Here is a 22082-nt window from a genome sequence, read left to right as displayed (position 1 = left end):
CTCAGTCACATTAGGCATCCACTTAGTCTTAGAGCAACTTTGACTTGGCTTCAGTAGTTGCTGAGCTCTCCAAGAGTACTCATAGTTTTATGCAGGAGACTAGAGCTTCACTCAGAAAATTAGAAATGCAAGTAGGACAGCTGAGTAAGAGGATACCTGAGAGGCCTCCTAACACTCTTTCTAGTGATACAGTGACTAATCCAAGAGAAGAGTGTAAGGCTCTCACATTGCTCATGAAGTCGTGCCAAAAGAGGTGCAAGTTGCTAAGGGGTCAGAGGAGAAAGAAGTTCCATGAAAGGCTGAAGTTGCACTGTCACATGCCCACCTAGAGCACCTATACAAGAGCTTGAAGTATCACACCCTCAGGAGCTCCAAGAGGAGACCAAGGACGAGCAATTCTCTCAATTCTTGGAAGTCTTAAAAAGTTGCAATCAATATTTCTTTTGCTGAGACTCTTGAGAAAATGCCTCCCTATGTGGCATTCAAGAAAGGCTTGCTCTCTTAGAAGAAGGCATTAAAGGGAGATAAAAAAGTGGTCCTGACCAAGGAATGTAGTGCACTGATTTAGAGCAAGCTACCAAAGAAGATACCAGATCCAGTGAGCTTTCAGATTCCTTGTACTATTGGGAATATCACTTTTGACAAAGCTCTTTGTGATCTTAGCTTAAGTATCAATCTGATGCCTCTGTTTGTAATGAAGAAGTTACAAATTCAAGAGGCACAATCTACAAAGATAGCACTACAGATGGCATACAAGTCTCTATAGCAGGCATATGGGCTAGTGAAAAATGTCTTGGTCAAGGTTGGAGAGCTTTTCCTCCCTACAGATTTTATAGTGCTTGATATGCGAGAGGATGCGAATGACTCTATAATACTAGGAAGACCATTTCTGGCCATTAAGAGAGTTCTGATTGATGTTGAGAGAAGTGAATTGGTTCTGAGGCTGCGAGAGGACTACTTGGTATTCAAGGTTTTCAAACCTTCACCACTCTCTGGAGAAGAAGGTACTTGCTTGCAGAGTTCAATGCTTAAGCCTCCTCCCTAGGTGAAAACTAATACAATTCCCCTTGACATCAAACTTAAGTTTGGTGTTGGACATTCATCACCCACCAAGGAAGGAAGAGGTCCCAAGAAAAAGGTACCCAAGGGCTGGAGGAACAAGAAGAATCTCACTGAAGACTTCTCACCTGGGATGAAAGTAGTGTTCACTATAAGTCCAATCCTGCCTTATACAGTAAGCAGGATCCTGTTTTTAGAGCATATTGAGTTAATCCATGAGAGCACAGGAAAAAAGTTCACAGTAAGAGGGTGAGGACCTAAGCCCCTATGATCCCCCTCCTTATAGGAGCTGACCATCAAGCTAGTGACGGTAAAGAAGCACTTGTTGAGAGGCAACCCAACCATGAGTATCCTTTAGTTTTATTTTAGTTGATTTTCATTTTTATTTTTCCATTTTTTTCACAGTTTCTTAGGTTTAATCTTGTTTGTGATCATGCACAGTACTTAGAACAGGGACAGAAGGACTCGGAAAGAAGAACAGAACACGCTGGAGCAAGGAGAATTTGAAAGACTTTGGTGCAAAATGCAAGGCTGAGCGTTTAGCGCCAGGGATGGGGCAAGAAGAGCTGGTGTTAAATGCCAGGAGGGCATCTAACACCAGAAAAGGAAGCACGAGCTGGCGTTAAATTCTAGGTGGGTGTTAAACGCTAGGTGCCATTTCTGGCACGGCACGTATGTTATGGTTTTGAAGAAGGCTTTTAACTATGCCACTGCCAACGGCTACCCCCCCCCCCCCCCCCACATTTTCTTCCACTTTGACCATTCAAACACTCCTTCTCTCTCCCTCTTACCCACTATTCCATCTACATTCACCCCCCATTTCCCCATACACCTATCACCTCTCCATCCATTAATCAAATCCCATCAATCTCCCCACATTCACCTTTCTCATATTCACCTACCCTCTCTCCATTTACCACAATTTAAATTTATTTACCCCACCCTTTCCCCTATAATCGAACCCTCCCTACCCCCCACCTATAAATACCCACTCCCTTTTCACTCTCACCACACCTTCTTTTACTATCTTCATTTTCACTCTTACTCCTTTCACCCTCCACTTCTTATCTCTTTCTCACTCTCTTGACCGAACCCTCACCACCCCACAACTTTCTTCTTCTTTTCATACATCAACCTCCCTTTCCTTTTACACCCCACCTTCTTCAATTCTTTTCTTATTTCTCTTTTACTTTGCTCGGGAATGAGCAAAACTTTTAAGTTAGGTGTTGGACACTCTGCTTTTTCCTCAGTTTTACTATCCCTATGGCACTTAAAACCGATGAATCCTCTTCACGGAAGAGGAAAGAGAAGGCACCCGCCTCTAGTCCTTATGATTTCACCCAGTTTTTCTCCAAGAACCACGAGGATCACTTCAATGAGATAGTAAGAAAAGGATACTAATGGTTGGGTTGCCTCCCAACAAGTGCTTCTTTACCGTTATTAGCTTGACGGACAGCTCCTCTAAGGAGGAGGATCATAGGGGCTCAAATCTTCACCCCTCATTGTGAACTTCTTTCCTGTGCTCTCATGAATTAGCTCAACATGCTCCATAGACAGGATTCTGTTTACAGTATGTGGTATGACTGGACTTCTTGTGAAGACTACTCTCATGCCAGATGAGAAGTGCTCAGTAAGAATCTTCTTGTTACTCCAGCCTTTGGGTACTTTTTCCATCTTTGGTGGGTGGTGAATGCCCAATACCAAACTTAGGTTTGATGTCAGGGGGTACTGTATGGCTTTCCACCAAGTGAGAAGGCTTGAGCTTTGAACTCTGCATGGAAGTACCTCATTTGTCAGAGAGGGGTTGAGATTTAAAAATATTGAACAACAAATAGTTCCCATGCATCCTCAGGCACAACTTTCCTCCCTCAACATCGATCAGTGCTCTTCCTATGGCTAGGAATGGCCTCCCTAGGATGATGGAGTTGTCTGTGCCCTCTCCTGTATTAAGTATCACAAAGCCTATAGGGAGGTAAAGGTCTTCAACCTTTACTAAGACATTCTCCACCAATCCGTATGCTTGCTTCCGGGACTTGTCAGCCATTTCTAGTGCAATTCTTGTGGGCTTGACGAAGGAAAATTGTCGGTAAAGAATTTCACAAAAATATCGCATTGCAAGTATAGTTCTAAACCAACAAATTATCCTCGGTCAATGTTTAAATTATTTGTCCCTTAAGAAATCCCAATAAAATTAACCAGAGTATTAAACCTCGGGTCGTCTCTCATGGAATTACAGGGATGTGTATTTATTATTGGTTATGAGATTTTATCTTTTTTGGGTTTTGAGTTGAATAAGCAAGGAATGTAAATGACAAGAAAATAAACAAACAACTAAGAAAAGTCCTAGCAAGGATTGAGAATTGGAATTCCGATCCTCATTATCATCATCAGTTGTAATAGTAATTACCTTTTGCTTTCACTTAGTTAACCTCTGACAATAAAGGAAAGTCAAGTGAGCAAAATCAACTTAAGTTCACAAGTCCTAATCAAAGACTAGATTTAGTAAAGCCTAAGCCAACTAGCAATTTTCAATCACCAATCAACAAAAGAATTTTGATAACTCAAGAGTCTCTAATTGATCAATCCAGGTAAAGAACATAGAAATCTAAATTAAAATCCAATCAAGCATTTTATCAAACACTTGGAAGACATAACATAAAAACATAGAAAACTAACAAGACATAGCAAAATCTAAAACTAACCAAAGCAAAGAAATAACAATAACAAAGCAGTTGAACAAAAAGAAGCGTGAAACATAAATTGCATTAATGAAAATTGAAAGTAACACATGAACTCATAAACTAAATTAGCAAAATAAAGGAATCAATGAGAGTAGTAAATAACTAAAGTGCTAGAACAAATAAAAGTAAGAGAAAACTAAATTAAAGGAAGATTGAGCGGCCCAGAAATCGCCCCCAGCGTTTTCTGCAATTGCAACACATGACGCTCTGTCACACGTACGCGTCGCTTGAACTCGGCACGGGCCACACGTAGGTGTCAGCCACACGTGCGCGTCATTTGGACATTGGCTCATTCGGAGGGATTTGATGAAGTTTCTGCAGAGAAAAAGAAGAAACCAAAGAGATGACCAACGAAGACCGACGCAGACGCATGGCTCACGCGATCGTGCAGAATGGAGAAATTGCAATGACGCGATCGCGTGCCTGACGCGAACGCGTGGACTAGAATCTGCACAAATGACGCGAGCGCGTGGACGACACGGACGCGTCACATGCGCGATCTGCAATAATACAAAAAATGCTGGTTACGATTTTTGGGCTATTTTTGACCTAGTTTCCAGCCCAGAAAATACAGATTAGAAGCTGCAGAATGGACAAATCAAGTGGTCCCCACCCATCAACTGAAGATCTGTTAATTAATTCGAATTTAAATTTAAATCTTATCTTTTAGGAAAAGATATTATTTTTAATTGTAGATTTTAAACCGATTAGGATTAGTAATAAATAGGAACTCTGGACATTCAGATCAGAAACAGTTTACCTAAATCCTAGTTTTCTACTCTGAACCATGAGCAACTAATCCTCCATTGTTAAGGTTAGGAGCTCTGTCTATTTGTATGGATTGATTTTATTACTTTTTCTATTTTAATTTATGTATAGATTTATAATTTAAGAATTGTTTTCGCTCTTTATTTTATGAATTTGGGTGGAACGGAAGTATGACCCTCTTTCTATTTGAGTTCTTGTAAAACTTGGAAAAGCTCTTTACTAGAACAACAGCTTGAAAACATATTCTCCTAAATTTTAATTATCTGGATTTAACGGGATACGTGACATATAATCGTTTTATTTTTGGATAATTAGAGTTATTATGGCATGTAAACTGGAATTTGATCATGTAGCTTCTAATTGGAATTAATTGACCAAGGAATTGGCAGTTAATAAATTTTAGAGGAGACTAGAAAGGTCTAAGAAATTAGGGTCTATTCACATATAGTTTGCCATAAATTAAATCCTACATAATTAAAATAGTTAGTAAGAAAAGTTAATCCGAAAAAATAGATAACTCTGAGGCCTTAACATATTTCTCCATATTTTATTCCCAACTTATTTATTTGTCTATCCTTTCTATATTTTGAGTTCGAATTTAAACCTTTTGAATATCTCAAAACCCTTTTCTGCTTGCCTAACTAAGCCTATCAAATACTATTGTTGCTTAATCCATCAATCCTCGTGGGATCGACCCTTACACACGTAAGGTATTACTTGGTACGACCCGGTGCACTTTCCGGTTAGTAGTGTGGTTATAAATACCGCACCACAGGTCAGTCAGGAGAAGGGAAGCTAGCAGCCAACTGGAAAGGACCATACCGAGTAACAAAAGTACTAGGAAAAGGTTTTTTAATGAGGCGCCAGGCCAAGATCTATAAGATGCCACATGTACACACTCTTATTTATATTTTTATCTAATTACTTGAATAAAATTTGTCGATTCTCTAAAAAATTTCCTACCAAGACGCATTAATTTACGCTCAAAAATGCAAAATTCATCGCCTGACCAAAAGAGGTCGGCAAGGTGAAGCGACAAAGCTCGAGTTAATGCAAGAAGTTATAAAAAATAACCCATATAAAGCGACCTGATGAGGTCAGACTAGAAATGGAATTACTAAAAATAACTTGAGAAGTCCCAACAGAGAAGTCGGACCAATAAAAGGATTACTAAAAAGGGAATAAGCACTAGACGAAGGCCAAGAAGGTTGAAAAACCTATGCCAGAAGCGCTCAGCTAAAAGGTACAAATCTTGAAAAAGGACGCTACCCAAAGCAAAAGCAACAACCTCAAAATAGAGCTAAGAAGTCGGCCAAATAAACTAGAAAAGGTTCCACATGAGAACACTACCTAAAAAAATTATTTGGAACTCGACTAGAAAGCCCAGATGGCAAATTGTGAGGGCGACATAGCCAAAAGAACCCACCAAAAGGTTAAATACTAGGGCATAAAAGCCCACAAAAAGACCACGTTGCCAAAACACACGAAGACTACGTAAGGGTTGAAAGAACAACCCCTTAGGCAAAAGCTAAATCAAGGCATCACTCAAGCAAATTGAAAATTAAAACATTAAAGGCTCAAGGACTACCCAATAGCAACCTAAGAGACGAAAGTGTTTTTATTAAAAAGCAATGGTTGCTAAGAAGCAACCAGAGAAAGTGTTAGAAAAAGTCATCCACAAAGACTTACATAATCAAAGTTCAAAAGGTCCACAAACCGGACCATACCAGTACATAATCAGAACAAGATATAAAGGGAAAATCATAAGGGGTCTAAACTCGCCCCATAAGGTGCATCTTTAGGAGAAGGCGGGATAACTGAGATCGGGGTGGCTCCAACAACTCCGTCCAGGCCATTCAGAATCTCCACATCGGGCTCAGACTCAGAAGGCACCACCTCGGCGGAAGAAGCTGCAGAAGCCTTAGCTGTTGACACTAGAGGAGGGGCCTCATCATCATCATCTTAAGGGGCAAGCATGATCTTCCCATCCTCCACAATATTGTCCAAACTGAATAGAGAGAGGTCGACATTTGGAGCCAGAACCCGGACTTGGGCTTTCAGATTTTCATACATGACAGTCATGCCACTTACCATATGGCCCTGAAGCTCGGCATAGTCATCCTGAGCAGACTGAAGCCTCTCCCTTGTCTCCAATAGCTCGCCATAGGTCCGAGTATAGCTCTCCTTAGCTTTCTTGACCATGTTCTCGTCCAAATTAGCAGCCGCCTCCGTAGCAGTGGCTCAGGCATTCTCTTTTTCCAGCAAAAGCTCCAACCTGACAACTTTGGCCTCAAACTCCTCCTTAAGACCCTTCACCCTATCATAATCAGCTTTGGCCTCCTCCAAAAAGGCCTTAGTGGCACGGATAGGGGACTCTTTAACAACCTGGGACAAGGTAGCACTAAGGTTAGCCATCCAGATGCTATTACTCGATATAAAGTCAAGCTGGTGAAGGATCGACACATCATCAGTCGGAACCTTGCCAAAAGGAGCAATGAGCTCTGTAGCAAAAGCCACACCATCGAACTCCTTGTCATCCAAATTATAAGTTTGGTAGTCCTAGGTTTCTTAGGAGGAGGATGGTGCACGAAATTGCAATCACACTTTTGTAACTCCGCACAACTAACCAGCAAATGCACTGGGTCGTCTAAGTAATACCTTACGTGAGTAAGGATCGATCCCACGGAGATTGACGGCTTGAAGCAAGCTATGGTCATCTTGTAAATCTCAGTCAGGCGGATTCAAATGGTTATGAGGTATTGATAATTAAAAGATAGATAAGACAGAAAATAACATAGAGATACTTATGTACTTCATTAGTGGGAATTTAAGATAAGTGTTTGGAGATGCTTTATTGCTTCTGAACCTCTGCTTCCCTATTGTTTTTATCCAATCAAGCGCACTCCCTTCCATGGCAAGCTGTAAGTTGGTGGATCATCGTTGTCAATTGCTACCATCTGTCCTCTCAGTGAAAATGGTCCGGCTACGGTTCTCCCCGCAGGGCTAATCATCTGTCGGTTCTCACTTGTGTCGGAATAAGATCCATTGATCCTTTTGCGCACTGTCAATGCGCCCAACAGTCGCGAGTTTGAAGCTCGTCACAGTCATCCCCTCCCAGATCCTACTCAAAATACTACAGACAAGGTTTAGACTTTCCGGATCTCAAGAATGCTGCCAATTGTTTCTAGCCTATACCACGAAGGTTCTAATCTCACTGATTTGAATGCTCTCTTGTCAGGAGATGCTAGTCAAACGCATGGATCAGAGACCCAAGAGAATATACTCCAGCTGGCGTCCAATGACTACGTTGAACATCATGTAGACCGCTTTGTGGTTTTCAGGCACGCGGATCTTGGCTAAGCGAGTACTGAAGATAGTGGGTGATTGTCACAGGTCACCCCTTCAATCTGACTTAACTGAATTAAGTACAAGAGTATATCTTGGAGAAAAAGTAGGCATGAATTAAAGGAAAAAAAATAATAGTACTTGCATTAATTCATGAGGAACAGCAGAGCTCCTCACCTTAATCTATGAGGTGTAGAAACTCCACCGTTGAAAATACATAAGAGAAAAAGGTCTAGGCATGGCCAAATGGCTAGCCTCCCAAATGGAATAATAGATCAAAAATAGGGAAAAAGACCCTTAGTACAATAGTAAAAAGTGCTATCTATACTAAACTAGTTACTAGGGTTTACAGAAAATGAGTAGATAGTGCAGAAATCCACTTCTGGGGCCCACTTGGTATGTGTTTGGGCTGAGCTTTGAAGCTTTCACATGCATAGGCCATCCTTGGAGTTAAACACCATCTTGGGTGCCAATTCGGACGTTTAACTCTAGCTTTAGTGCCAATTCTGGCGTTTTACGCCAGAAAAGGGTCTCTGGTGGGCGTTTCAACGCCAGTTTGGGCCATCAAGTCTCGGGCAAAGTATGGACTATTATAAATTGCTAGAAATCCCAAGATGTCTACTTTCCAATGCAATTGAGAGCATGCCAATTGGGCTTCCGTAGCTCCAGAAAATTCACTTCAAGTGTAGGGAGGTCAGAATCCAACATCATCTGCAGTCCTTTCTCAGCCTCTGAATCAGATTTTTGCTCAGGTCCCTCAATTTCATCTAGAAAATACCTAAAATCACATAAAAACACACAAACTCATAGTAAAGTCTAGAAATGTGAACTTTTTCATAAAAACTAATAAAAATATACTAAAAAGTGACTAAAACATACTAGAAACTATCTAAAAACAATGCCAAAAAGCGTATAAATTATCCGCTCATCAGAGGACCAGATAAAGTAGGGGAGGAAGCAGCACCAAAGGTCACCACGGGCGGATCAGTAGAAACTGTCCAAACTCGAGGGGTCGGGATGATTTTCCTCAGCCCCTGAAGATCAGATTCTGTCTTCTTTGAGGGTAGTTGTGAAGAACCCTCCCCAGATGACTTTCTCGACAAATTCTGGGCGGCCACCACCTTTTTTACCTTGCGAAAAACTTTCAACGAATCCGAAGATGCCACCATCTCTGAAAACAAGTCAGGAAAATAGTTACATAGTAGAAAAAGGATAAGTTCACAAACAATAGAAGAAAACTTTCTATGAAGGAAGAGGTCGGATGCTACCTAGCTCGGAATGGAGGAGGGAAGGATCTTCTAGAAATCTCTTCGTGTCCAGATGAGGAGGCTCCCCCAATGCTCTTCTAAAACACCTACAAAAGCCCTCTCTACTTCATCTAAACTCTCCCGGAGATACTTAAGAACTACAGGATCTTTCTACCACCATAAAGGAAAAGTCGGCTCATCGTTTTCATCCAGAAAAAAGGGGTCGAACATCCTCAACAGCTCGTACTTTAAAATAAAATTTTTAAAGTCCCGAAAAAAGTCGTCAAACATGGAAAAAACTTTTCTCCATTGGTTAGCGCAAAAGGAGATCCAAGAAGCCTTCTTCTTGGCCACCCCCAATTTGGTCAGCACAAACAAGTAAAGGAAAAGAGAAAGGGAAGGACAAACACCTAGCTCTTGACACAACAACTGAAAAATCTTCATAAAATCCCAAGAGTTCGGATGACGCTGCGAAGGGGCCACATTACAGTTCCACAAGAGGTCGGTCTCAAAGGTAGTAAAAGGAATGGTAATACCTAGTTGACTAAAGAAATAGTCATAGGCATAGAAAAATGGATGCTCTGCCCGATCTAAGGGAGGGAAACTAACCCTCTCCTCAGGATCGGGTGACACCAGCTCGTAATTCTTCTCGTCATCCCTACTACCACAGATCCTATGAAATCTCCTAATTTTCTCACAATATTCCGGGTCGGCCACAGTAACACACATTAACACTATAGAATCCAACATCTCGACAATATTCTTATGAGAAGACATAAAGAAACTACACCTACAGCAAGGAAATAAGAAGTGTCACTACCAAACAACTCGGACAGAATCAAAACTAAAGTGAAGCACGCATACCGCAAACAAAAGGGTATCCCAGGGTTCGCAAGAAAAAAGAATACCATCACCAATACCCAGGAACCTCCTTTGGAGGCAACAATGCAGATAGAGCAAAGGAAGAACACGAAAAATTAAAACCCTAGCCCCTTCACCAAAAGGAAAAAGTGCAACTAAAAATGGTCTACCTAAGCGCCTACATTTTCCCAAACAAAGCAACAAAGATAAAAAAAGATTACAACTTTAAAGAAACAAGGCATGCAACAACCATCGAAAGCCAAAACACAGAGGAAAATAGCAGGCAAACCAGAAAAGTATGAAAGATATAAAACAAAGGTACCAACCTATGAAAAGGAGAGAAACAGAAACGAAGAGTACACAGCGAAAGCACCTATGATCCACAAACACCATTCAGGAAGAAAGCTTAGGGCAAAATCGAAAGAGCTAGACGAATAAAAGTCTTTCGCAGAGAAACAAGAAGCAAAGAAGTAGAAGAAAGAAGGAAACTAAGAAAACCAAAAACCTCTCTAATTTCAAATTGAATGAGGGAATGTAATGGCAAAGGGAATTAAAAGCCCTATTAAAAGGCTTTAAAAGCGCTCACTTAAAAACCCAATCTAATACACTCGGGAGTGACGCCACATTTAAAAAATGCCTCGCATTTTAAAAATCATTAAAGATGCGAAACTGGCTCAAGAAGAGGACGGACTAGACGCGACTAGGAAGATGCTTGAGCACAACTTCCACAAAGAGGTCGAAGCTCAGAAACGAGCACAACCTCACGGAAAGGATGAAGCTCAAGCAGGGGCAATGTTCATACACCGGTTCGAGTTACAAGGCCCGAGTAGGCCTAAAGCAAATGGACTAACCTCTTGGAAGATTAGTCCAATCACCGACCTCTTTGCAAAGAGTTCAGAAGATCGCAATAGAGGCCCAAGCAGGCCCAAAACAAAGGATCACTGCCCACCAGAAGGCAGTTGACCAAAAGATAAAGATCTCCTTCTCAAAAGATAAGATAAGATAACCAACTTATCTCAAAGGAAGATCATCAAGCATCACTATAAATACGCTAGAGCACCCAGGTATAACTCATACTCCAATTCTACAAAAAACCTACCAAAAGTCCGTACTAACTTAAGCATCAGAGTCTTTTGCAGGTACCACCCCCTTCTGGTAAACGAGGATCAGTAGCGCCTCCTATTCCAACAAGTCAGACACGGCAGCCTCGACCAGTCCAGAAGACTTCGTCCGAGATCGACCTCATGATTTCAGGTAACCCTCAGAACACTAATCTAAGGAACAAGACAAATAGTAGCTGTCAATCACAAACAATCCCTGGCAACGGTGCCAAAAATTTGGTGCGGGAATTCAAAATTCCCAACAGCTTAACCGGCAAGTGCACCGGATCATCCAAGTAATATCTCAAGTGAGTGAGGATTGATCCCACGAGGATTGTCGGACTGAGCAAACAATGGATGTCTGGTTGGACTTAGTCAGGTGAATCAAAAAAGAGTTTGGTGATTGAAACGCATAAAACAGTAAAGAAACAAGTAAGGAAAAGCAAATAAAAGTCTCATGTGAAAACAAAATGAGAAAATAGTTAAGGTTTCAGAGATGTTTATCTTTCCGGATTAAAAGTTCTTACCAACTATTTTAACAATGCATGATTCATTCTATGGCAAACTGTAAATGTTTAAACCCTAATCTCTTAGTGATTTAGCCTCCTCTAACCTTCATTAACTGCCACTCTCGTGGTCACTTAATTCCGATCAGAAGGTTATGTTCCAAAACTAGTTTAGTGCCACAAAAACCCTAATTACCCAAAGCTAATATAATTATATGTCACATATCCCAATCAGTTTGTGTAATTAGCAATTCAAGAGAAATTTGTTTTCAAGCTGTAGTTCAAGCGAGATAACTCTCTCGAGAATCACAAGAACTCATGTAGAAAAGGGTCATACTCTCGTTCCACCCAACTCATAAAATTAAGAACAAAAATAATCTTTAGAATTGAATCAAAATATTAATTGAAATAGAAGAATAATAGTTCTAATCCATAGAAATAAACAGCGCTCCTAACCTTAACCAGGAGGTTTAGTTGCTCATGACTTACAGAAAAAACAGGATTCTGAAAACGTGCGAAAGGAAGAAGATCCTTAATACAAGTGATCGTTTCCTTTAAATACTAACCTAATTTGAAACAAAAATAAAATAAAATAAAAAATTCTAACCCTAAAAGATATTGTTTGTAAATAAAAATTACAAAAAGAAAATAAAATAAAACTCATAAGTGCTAAATCCACTTGAGAGACCCACATGAGTGTGAATTCGGACAGTTGCTAGCGTTTAACGCCAAATTGGACGTTAAACACCCCAAGAGGAGTGCACATTGCTGGCCTTGAATCCCCTGCTGGCGCTAAAGGCCAGTTGGCGATTTAGCGCCCAGGAAGGTGTTGCCAGTATTTCTTCTTTTTAGCTCCAGACTTTGCCAAATTACTCCGAATTTTACTTGAAATCATAAAAACACCAAAACAACTCAAAGTAGCGTCCAAAGAGGATTTTTGCACTAAAATCAAGTAAAGCTAAATAAAATCTAACTAAAAACAACCAGAAAATGCTAGAAAAAAGGGTATAAGATGCTCACGCATCAACAGGTCGGGCTTTTCATGTTGAATATGGCTTGACATTTATCCGGGTTTGCTTCTATACCTCTTTGAGTTAGCATGAAGCCCAAGAACTTTTCTGCTTGTACTGTGAAGGTTCATTTTGAGGGATTTAGCCTCATCACATACTTCCTTATTGTAGAGAACACCTTTGAGATATAGGATAGCAGTGTTGAGTTCTCTTTGATTTTGACGAGCATGTCATCTACATATACTTCCATAAGTTCTCCCAGGTGGGAAGAAAACACTTTATTCATCAGCCTCTGGTACATGGCTCCAACGTTCTTCAACCTAAAAGGCATCACTATGTAACAATAGTTAGCTTTTGGAGTTATGAGCGAAGTTTTCTCATGGTCCATCTTGTACATCGGGATTTAGTTGTATCTCGAGTAGGCGTCCATAAAAGACAGATTTCGATAGTTTGAGGCCAAGTCGACCAAAGCATTGATGCTATGGAGAGGATATGGATCCTTGGGATAATCTTTATTGAGGTCAATGTAATCAACACACATCCTCCATTTTCCGTTTTATTTTTTCACCAGAACGACATTAGCTAGCTACAATGGATACTTCATCTCCTTATGAACCCTGCTTCCAACAATGCTTGTAGTTGCTCTTCCACGACCTATGTCCTTTTTGGCCCAAGCTTTCGACGCTTTTGTTGGACAGGTCGGGAATCCGGATATACGGAGAGCTTATGGGACATCAGGTCGGGATCTATGTCAGGCATGTCGAGGCTTTCCATGCGAAGAGGTCAGAATTTTTTCTTAGTAGATTAATGAGCTATTCTTTCGGATCTTCTTCCAAGTGAGCCCCTATACTTGTTGGTTTTTCAGGGTGATCTCCGATTTGTACTTTCTCTACTTTGCCTTCAGGTTGGGGACACAGTTCTTTCTGGGTTCAAAGACTACCTAGTTCGATAGTGTTGACCTCTTTTCTCCCCGGACTGCCTTTTAAATTAAGACTTTCATTATAGCACTTACGTGCTAGTTTCTGATCTCTTTTGATGGTGGCAATTCCTTTCGTTGTGGGAAATTTCATGCACACATGGGGTGCGGAGACAATGGCCGCAAGTTGGTTCAAAGTGGGCCGACCTATTAAGGCATTGTATGCTGAGGTTACGTCGACCATAATGTAATCAATGCTCGGTGTCTTCGACTTTGCACCCTTTCCAAAAGTGGTGTATAGGGAGATATATCCAAGAGGTCATATCGGTGTATCCCCCAGTCGAAGAGGTTATCTGGGTATGTCTTTAGGTCATTTTCTTCTAACCTGGGTTTGTCGAAAGTAGGTTTGAACAGAATATCTGCCGAGCAACGTTAGTCTATTAAGGTTCTATGAAGGTTCGCATTGGCGAGGATCATTGTTATCACCACGGAATTGTCATGTCTAGGTGTTATCCCTTGAGCGTCCTCTTTAGTGGACAAGATGGTGGGCAAGTCGGGGAGTCTATTGTCTTCCCTAACTTGGTACACTCTTTTAGATGCCTTTTTCATGATGATTTTGATATTCCTCCTCTGCAAATCCTCTTTTAATCATATGTATTTATTCCTCAAGAGTGTGAGGTGGATGTTCTTGTCGTCCCCTTTCTTCATCTCTTTTCTTTTACTTGGTTCGTCCGACCTGTCAGCCAAGTATTTATCTAGTCAGCCTTCTCTTGCCAATTTTTTTATGACATTCTTTAAATTGTAGCAATCGTTAGTGGAATGCCCATAAAGTTTATGATATTCACAATATTTTGTTGGACTTCCTGCCTTCTTGTGTTTAATCAGACGATGAGGTAGAAACTTTTCAGTATGACATATCTCTCTATAAATATCCACTAGTGAGACCCGGAGGGGAGTATAATTGTGGTATCTTCGAGGCTTCTCTGAGTTATATTCTTCCTTATTCTTGGCTTCTTCCTCTTTTTTCCAAGGTAAATAAGGTGGGTTGATCCTCAAGAGTGGTTCTCTTAGTCGGGAGTTTTCTCTATGTTAATGTATTTCTCTTCCCACTATTGTACTTCGTTTAGGGAAGTCGAGTGTCGATTGAATATGGACTGAGAGAATGATCCTTCTTTGAGGCCATTAACTAACCCCATGATCACAGCTTTAGTAGGTAGATTTTGTATCTCTAAGCATACTTTATTAAATCGCTCCATATAGTCTCAAAGTGTTTTCCTCGTTTCCTGTTTAACTCCTAACAGGCTTGGGGTATGTTTTACCTTTATCCTTCTGTATAGAAAATCTGGTAAGGAACTTCCTGGCCAGGTCGTCAAAGCATATTACCGATTTAGGGGATAAGCTGTCAAACCACTTCATTGCTGCTTTGGTTAAGGTTGTTGGGAAGGCTTTGTAGCTAGTGGCGTCAGAAGCGTTAGCCAAGTACATCCGGCTTTTAAAGTTGCTGAGATGGTGTCTCGGGTCGGTCGTTCCGTCGTAAAGGTCCATGTCTGGAGTTTTGAAATTCCTAGGAACTTTGGCCCGCATGATCTCTTCCACGAACGGATCTTCTCCTCCTAAGGGGCTTTCCTCCCAATTAGCTCGGTTATTTCGGCTTTTAGTTTTAAAAGCTTTTCCTCCAGCTCCCTTCGTTGCCTTACCTCTCTTCGTAGCTCCCGTTCTGATTTTCGCTATCGCTTAGCTTCTTGTTCAAGTTGCTCTAGTCGCTCTCGTTGACCATGGACTATACCCAGTATTTCCGTTGTTTGCGAAGATTCCTCATTTTCAGGGTGGTGGATCTCTGATTGAATCCGCCTCTCGGAGGGGTTCCTCGATGTTCCCTCTCCATAGGGGACATTTATTTGTTGTGGTGGAAGTACGACAAGGGCATGGTCCTCCTGTTGGGGCTCAAGTTCAGATTCGGATGCTGTATACCCGTCTTCGTACTGGTGGTCCGCCATTATCGGTGGTTGAATCCCAGGTCTCCGTCAACGGCGCCAATGTTCCGAAAGTTACTGAAAACGTTGATTTAAGCCTGGACGTGAGGTCCAAACTCCTTGTGGGGCAGCGTCCAACTTGTTTTTGTGAGGAGGTGGGGAGTGGTACATGCAAGAAACTCCGATGCTTAAATTAGCAAGGGCTTTAGGCAGGTTATTTTAGTAGATTAGAACGTACCTTATACTTGAGGGGTGTTGGTGTATTTATAGTAGAATGTTAACCACTTTTGTTAGAGTAGTTCCACCTTTATGGATGGATGATCGTTCCCTTCATCTTAGGAGTTGAGACCTATCTTTTAGGGAAGATAGAGATAGCGAAAAGATTTACAAAGGCAGTTACCTGCTTGGGCAAGTAGAGCTGGGCTTCTTTCATGGTATTCAACCTCTTTAAAGAGGTCAGGTATAGGTCAGAGGCCCCTCTGTGGGTCAGACCTTTTCTCCTCATTGGACCTAACTTTATTCATTGGGGCAGGGTATGAACAATATTCAAACAACATCCTCAATTCTCTCGTCAAAGTGATGCCTTATGAAGCACAGACATTTTTTTTATTTGTTGTGTTCGCATGTCGAACGCATTTCGAGCACGACACTCTTCTCCAGACACACTTGGGCACACCTAAATACCATTACATGTCAGCATGTCCAACCTTATTCTTAACATGTATTCTTGAAATGAATTTAGATATAATATATATTATTAATGATTAAAAAAATATTTTAAATATTTTATATAATTAAAAAAAGATATTAAAAATAAATAAAAATTATTTATATTTTAATATCAATAAAATACCAAAATATCATTACAATTTATCTAAAAAAATACTTTATATTTTATATATATATGACGTGTCTCCGTTTCTTATAAAAATTTTAAATTCGGGTGTCCTGTATTGTATTCTGTGTCAGTGTCCGTGCATCATAGACAAACAAAATTGTGGTATTAAGCACCTTCCGGATCAAAAGCGGCATGGTGCACTTAAGTTAATATTTAGTACATAACATTCAAATAACAAAAACGGAATCAAATCCTATATCCTTATCAGTGACACTAAAAGAATAAATGTTAATCTACAAAAATGATTATATAACACATTCCTGCTTCCTGGGTGGTTCTCATCCATGTCTGCCTTCTATATGCCAGTTGCTTTTTTTCATTTGTACCAACCAGCAAGGAAGTACCTCAGCAAGAAACAGAAGCAGCATGCAATAGCCTGTCCAATAATGTGTTTGCATAAAAAACAGGTTAAAAACTGCAATAGAAATTGCTAAATCCAACAACAGGTTAACAGGTTAACTCTGTCTATCTCGATCTTGTTGCAAACTTTTTATATTGCTATTTGAACAGGTTACTATTATCATAACAATCAAATAAATGTCAAAAAAACAAAATAAATGTGAGTTCTAATAATTATATATGTGCAAATTATCAGTAGTCAGTACTACTTCAATTGAAGAAATAAGTTAATATGCAAAATTAACGTGTAGAGTGCCTTATTCAATATATTTCACAGTCGATTGTAAAATGCAAGCTGCATGAAAACATAAAACAAATTACAAGCACATGAATGGATAAAATGTTGATGAAATTTTGAAGAGTTTTAGCCAGTTAGGGAATTCTTCATAGTAGCTCTAAACAAAATAAAGTTCAATGGTATCTGGGTAAATGGGTTAGGACTTAGGTCACGACCATGGACTTAAATTTTTGTTTATAATGAGAAAACCAAAAAGTAAACAATGAAAAAGGAGACCATAAGTGCAGCTACAGAGTGAAAAAACAGAAAGAAAAAAAGGAAAGAAAAAATCACCTGGAACCCAAGAAGATAAATGCAAAGTGCCTTTTCGGACTTCCTGCCAAGATTTCTTAGGAAGAAGTTAACGAGTGTCCCATCCTTTGTCCCAGTCAATAGTCCAGTTTGAGGGTCAAACCTGAATAAACAGACAATATAAGGTTTCATCAAAACCCAAAAACACCAAGATGCCTGAAACAATCAACAGGTTAAATTTAAAGCCTACCTTGGCAGTCTATGGCGTGGACATGGAATAAACCCGAAAAGCTGGAGGAAAATGTATATGTTAAGGCATATTGAGAAGAATATAGTATCACAAATTAAAAAAAAAAAATGCAGAGAACTGGTTAGTGTCAAACCTGGGGAAGTGACATGAGAAAGTTCAAAACTTGAGGCAGGAAGAAAATCAAAAGCGTTTCACTGAGAAAAAAAATAAAAATAAAATCAAAAGATTGCTCAAATATCACACAAACTGAATTTGAGAAGAGTAATTGCATGCACGTACAATGAGGTGTTAATTGAACAGGGTAGTAGAATGAGAAATCAATTGAGAAGGTTAAGGAAAATTTAGGAAGAAACCACAGGACTACTATTCACATTTCTTTCTCAGATTCTGGTCCAGTTTCTATTACATACATCATGCCAAAGTGAAAACTAAGACGAGGAAAGAAATATTCAATTGGTAAACCCGCCCCCCCTCTCTCTCTCTCTCTTTCTTTCCTTTTTCTCTTTTGATTTTCAATGTTGTCCCCGATGTTGCTTTTTGGTATTATGGTCAAGTAGAAGTGTCAGACAAAAACACACACAACAATAGCCAGATTAATACTTCAGTCAGAAAAAGTAAGTAAATACCTAAAATGGCCTAAAATACCGACCACAGCCATTGTCATTCCAGCGAAGTAAGTGAATGTGTCACCAACAAAAACTGAAGAAGGATACCTAGAAAGACAAGCACAACAGACTTTTGGTAAACTACTCTTGATCATGCAATATTGAAGATTTCAAAAGACATGATCTTGATATCGATTAAGGAGTAATTACCAATTATAAGAGAGTAAACCCAGAGATGTAGCTAGCAGGGGCTGAGCAAGGTATATAGAGAATGCATGTGCTTGCTTATATTCAGGATCTGATGATGCTCCAATTTGCATTATATTGTGTACCACAATCTGCAAATCAAAGGTAAGTATAACTTTTTATGATCAAAATTACTTTGAAAAGCTTTGACGCTTACAGCTGTTGCAATAACCACTGTCTGCCCAACTTCAAGGCCATTTAATCCGGCATGAATATTGATGGAATTTGTGCAGAAAACAGCCAACAATCCCATATACAGTTTATATATCCATCCTGCCTCATCAAACAATAGTCAAACTAGTGAATCTTTGTATTAACTAGTAGCTACAAAAGTGTCAGTGGCTTGAAGATACGGAAAGCATACCAAGATCCAAAACCTCCATCTCAACATGTGGGACAAGTGGCTTTGGTATAACTATTGTTGTGTGTCCAGCGTATGCCATTAACAAAGGCAGCGCAGCAATAGACGGGAGTACTAATTTTCTGCTCTTCGAATTGCCATTAATTAAAAATAACCATTCTAACATTAGTTTACAGACACAAATCCTGTAACCAAACAATGAATTTACATACTCACACTCTCCATGGGACATCAAGGACATCGTCAACAAATCCAAGCAATGTCATGAAACAAATGCAAGCCAATGCTGCATTGTACTCAACAAGCCACTGAAAAATCAAAATAGTACATAAATTAAATGCTCAGCTCTTTTATTGATATCAGTCAGAATTCAGAAAGTACGAGCACTGCCAGATTACTGTACTTGTAAAACAATATATACTTACGATTGAATCTGCTGTGAAGTTAAAATACTGAAATAAGATTGCCACAACTAAGTAGACAATAGCAACAACTATACCCAATGACTCAGGCCTGCACAGAAAAATGTAGCAAAGTCAGCAAAGCACTAAATTTATGACATGTGAAATAGTCCTTCTCCCTCATTTTGGAAATGACCACTTCTTCAACCAAGGTTGACAAATATATGCTATATTGGCACCATAGTGCTATTTCGGAAATTTAACAAAACATGATGCATAGGAAGGGTAACTCATACTGCGGACATTATGGTTCATATGTTTCCAATTACAAAACATAAATTGCAAATGTCAATTCAAGGACACCAAGGACAAAGGAATCAGGAAAAAATACAATTTGATAATTAACATATACTTGATTCATTTAATAGACGGTGATATCATAGAAGTTTTACAAATTATGAATCAAAATGCATACTAGTTGAAACCAAAGAGAACCTCGTGCAAAAGTCAACATCAACATATAAATAATAGAAACCAATTACTTCCCAAAAAGGGAGATAACAGCCTACATGGAATTGCACTAATCTCAAATTTTAGTGCATAAATGTGAACTGCAAAATGAAACAGCAGCTATGTTTCACAAATATATACACAAGTGACATAATTTGAACCAAAATCCAACCAAAATGCTCAATCAAGAATCAAAACGAAAGAAAATCAAAATGCAGCTAAGCCATACCAAATTGGAAAATTCCAGATCTCAAAAACCAAAATCGGCAACCTACCAATTTCATATATTGGAAATTTAAACATTAAACAAAACGCAATTAAAAACGGAAGACTCACACTTTGACATTGCCCTGAGGGGTACCCTTCTTATTAATATCAAAACCAAATAGATTCCTCTTCAAAACGTATTTGGAAGCGACAGGGATCAATTTAACGGTCACAAGGAACCCCGCGACGCTCATCCCAGCGTTGATGATCACGGATCTTTGAAGCTCGGCCTCGATTTTGTAATGGTAGAAGAGAAGATACGCGTAAGGGATAGAAAACAGAGAGAGTTTCAGAATGAGACCCCATTTTGGAGGCGCAATTGGAGGATCATTGGTTTGCAGTGGTGGCTTGCGGTGTGTGGGGATTGGGGCGGCGGCAACGGTGGTGGTGACGTTGTTGTTTCCCTTTGATGAAGAAGAAGGGTGTTCGGGTGACGAAGGTTCTGTTTTGGAGATTCTCTTTCGCGGAGCCATTGATGCCGTTGGTCGTGTTGTTTTTCTTCCCTTTCAGGATGCGAGGGACATTGGAGATTTGCAAGAAAGTGTTCGGTTTTCAATGTTTCATTTCATTAGTGGTCACTAGCACCAATGAGAAGGTGCCAAGTCATCCAGAGTGAGCAATGGTGCAGTCTTTGTATAACCTTTACTATTTTTTGGGTGGAATAAGAATCAAAGGAGAAAAAATTGTGTTTAGAAATAAGCGTGTTCTCTTCCGTTTGTTGTTTTTTCAAGAGTATTTATCTATTTGGTCTCCAAAAATTTTCGGTTAGATATTTTAATTTTTAATTAAAATTAATTAAATGATTAGTTTTTAATAATTAATTCTGTCAGTCACTTAAGTTATTTGTTCTGTTAATTCTAATGAAAGATAAAATAGTCCCTGACAATTCTAACAGGGGGACAAAATAGTCTTTATATCCTCTATTCAGAAACGATATTGTTCTCTTCCAATTTCTATCATATTTCGTATAATTCTAACAGTCTAACACTGCAACTTCAAACTACATAATGCACACTTTGCAATTTCAATGTTCACAAGAAGAAAAATCCTTAACTTGTTCTCAACCAATTTATACTCAAAAAACTATGTCTCTCAAGTGCTTGTCGTCTTCGATAGATCCCATGAATTTAGATAGCAAATCCGATTTGTTAAGACACGTCGTCGTTGTCGCCATCATCATCTCCTTCCTCCTCTGCCCTATCATCTTTATGGCCACATTGTCTACCATTCTGATCGCTTCCTTTAACTTCTTCTCGGAATCGATGTTCAATAATCACTTCAGTTTTCATATGAACGGTGACAGCGACATTGCTTGCTGTATTATTAGCTTGGATGCAAGGTCGAAACTGTCTGCCAGCTTGGACTCAAAGAGAGAAGGAATAAAGTATTCGAGGTCCATTTCAAATGAGAATTTGCAAATGATGTCATAATATCCAACAATCTATGTTGCTTGCCGGAGATTAGAGAAAGGCGTGTCCTTGGAGTAGTTGTGAAACTTGGTTTTGAAGATGTGGTGGACGTTGTTGGGGTTGAAAGTGATGCTGTTTTTGAGGACGTGGAGGTGAATGGTTCTGGTGGGTAAAGTACAAAGGAGGTGGGCAATGTATTAGTCACAGAGATTTGGAAAGTGTGTGGTCCATGACATGTTGACACAAGTGCGACACGTGTGGCAGTTACACTATGGTTTGATCTTGGAGTTGAAGAGGAGGAAGGAGAAGATGGAAAAGAAGACTTTTAAGGTGAAGAAGGGGAGTGTGAATGTTAGGGTTGTGCGAGATATGATGAAAATTGAGGGAGAACGGTGTCATTTTCGAACAGAGGGGATCATGGACCATTTTTCCTTGTTAGAGTTGTCAGGGACCATTTAGTTATCCGTTAGAGTTGACGGAGCAAAGGACCTAAGTGACGGACAGAGTTAATTGTTAAGAACCAATCGAGTAATTACTTCTGGTTGGGCACTAAAGGCTGCGTTTGTTTCTGAGAACAGGATAAGACAAGACACTGAGAACAAGACATAAAAGGCAGAGACACAAAATTTTGTATTCTTATATCTTGTTTGGTGATAAACTAGAACAAATTAAAAAATCTAA

The 22082-nt window shown here is 39.7% G+C and overlaps 1 protein-coding gene across 1 annotated transcript; it reads right to left on the bottom strand.

Moving 5' to 3' along the window:
• Positions 1-16508: 16508 nt before the first annotated feature.
• On the bottom strand, positions 16509-20705 carry LOC112789672 (uncharacterized). The gene is made up of 11 exons (XM_025831669.3): positions 20062-20705; positions 19240-19327; positions 19031-19122; positions 18818-18936; positions 18611-18726; positions 18418-18545; positions 18229-18315; positions 17736-17796; positions 17603-17643; positions 17395-17515; positions 16509-16800 (listed from the first exon to the last, which is right to left on the bottom strand). The coding sequence occupies exons 1-11, from the start codon at positions 20463-20465 to the stop codon at positions 16741-16743; spliced, it is 1317 nt and encodes a 438-aa protein (XP_025687454.1). The 5' UTR covers positions 20466-20705; the 3' UTR covers positions 16509-16740.
• Positions 20706-22082: the final 1377 nt, after the last annotated feature.

The sequence above is a fragment of the Arachis hypogaea genome, chromosome 3, assembly GCF_003086295.3.
Source record: "Arachis hypogaea cultivar Tifrunner chromosome 3, arahy.Tifrunner.gnm2.J5K5, whole genome shotgun sequence".
NCBI lineage: Eukaryota > Viridiplantae > Streptophyta > Magnoliopsida > Fabales > Fabaceae > Arachis > Arachis hypogaea.
This window is presented reverse-complemented; position numbering and strand designations above follow the sequence as displayed.

What these genes read in the sequence shown, in the direction of transcription:
- LOC112789672 (XM_025831669.3), bottom strand. Translation starts at nt 20,465, where the DNA reads ATGGCTCCGCGAAAGAGAATCTCCAAAACAGAACCTTCGTCACCCGAA. An exon ending in GATGGAGGTTTTGGATCTTG is followed by an intron (nt 18,727 to 18,817) that starts GTATGCTTTCCG and finishes TTGATGAGGCAG; the next exon opens with GATGGATATATAAACTGTAT. An exon ending in GGTATTTTAGGCCATTTTAG is followed by an intron (nt 17,797 to 18,228) that starts GTATTTACTTAC and finishes TTTTTTTCTCAG; the next exon opens with TGAAACGCTTTTGATTTTCT.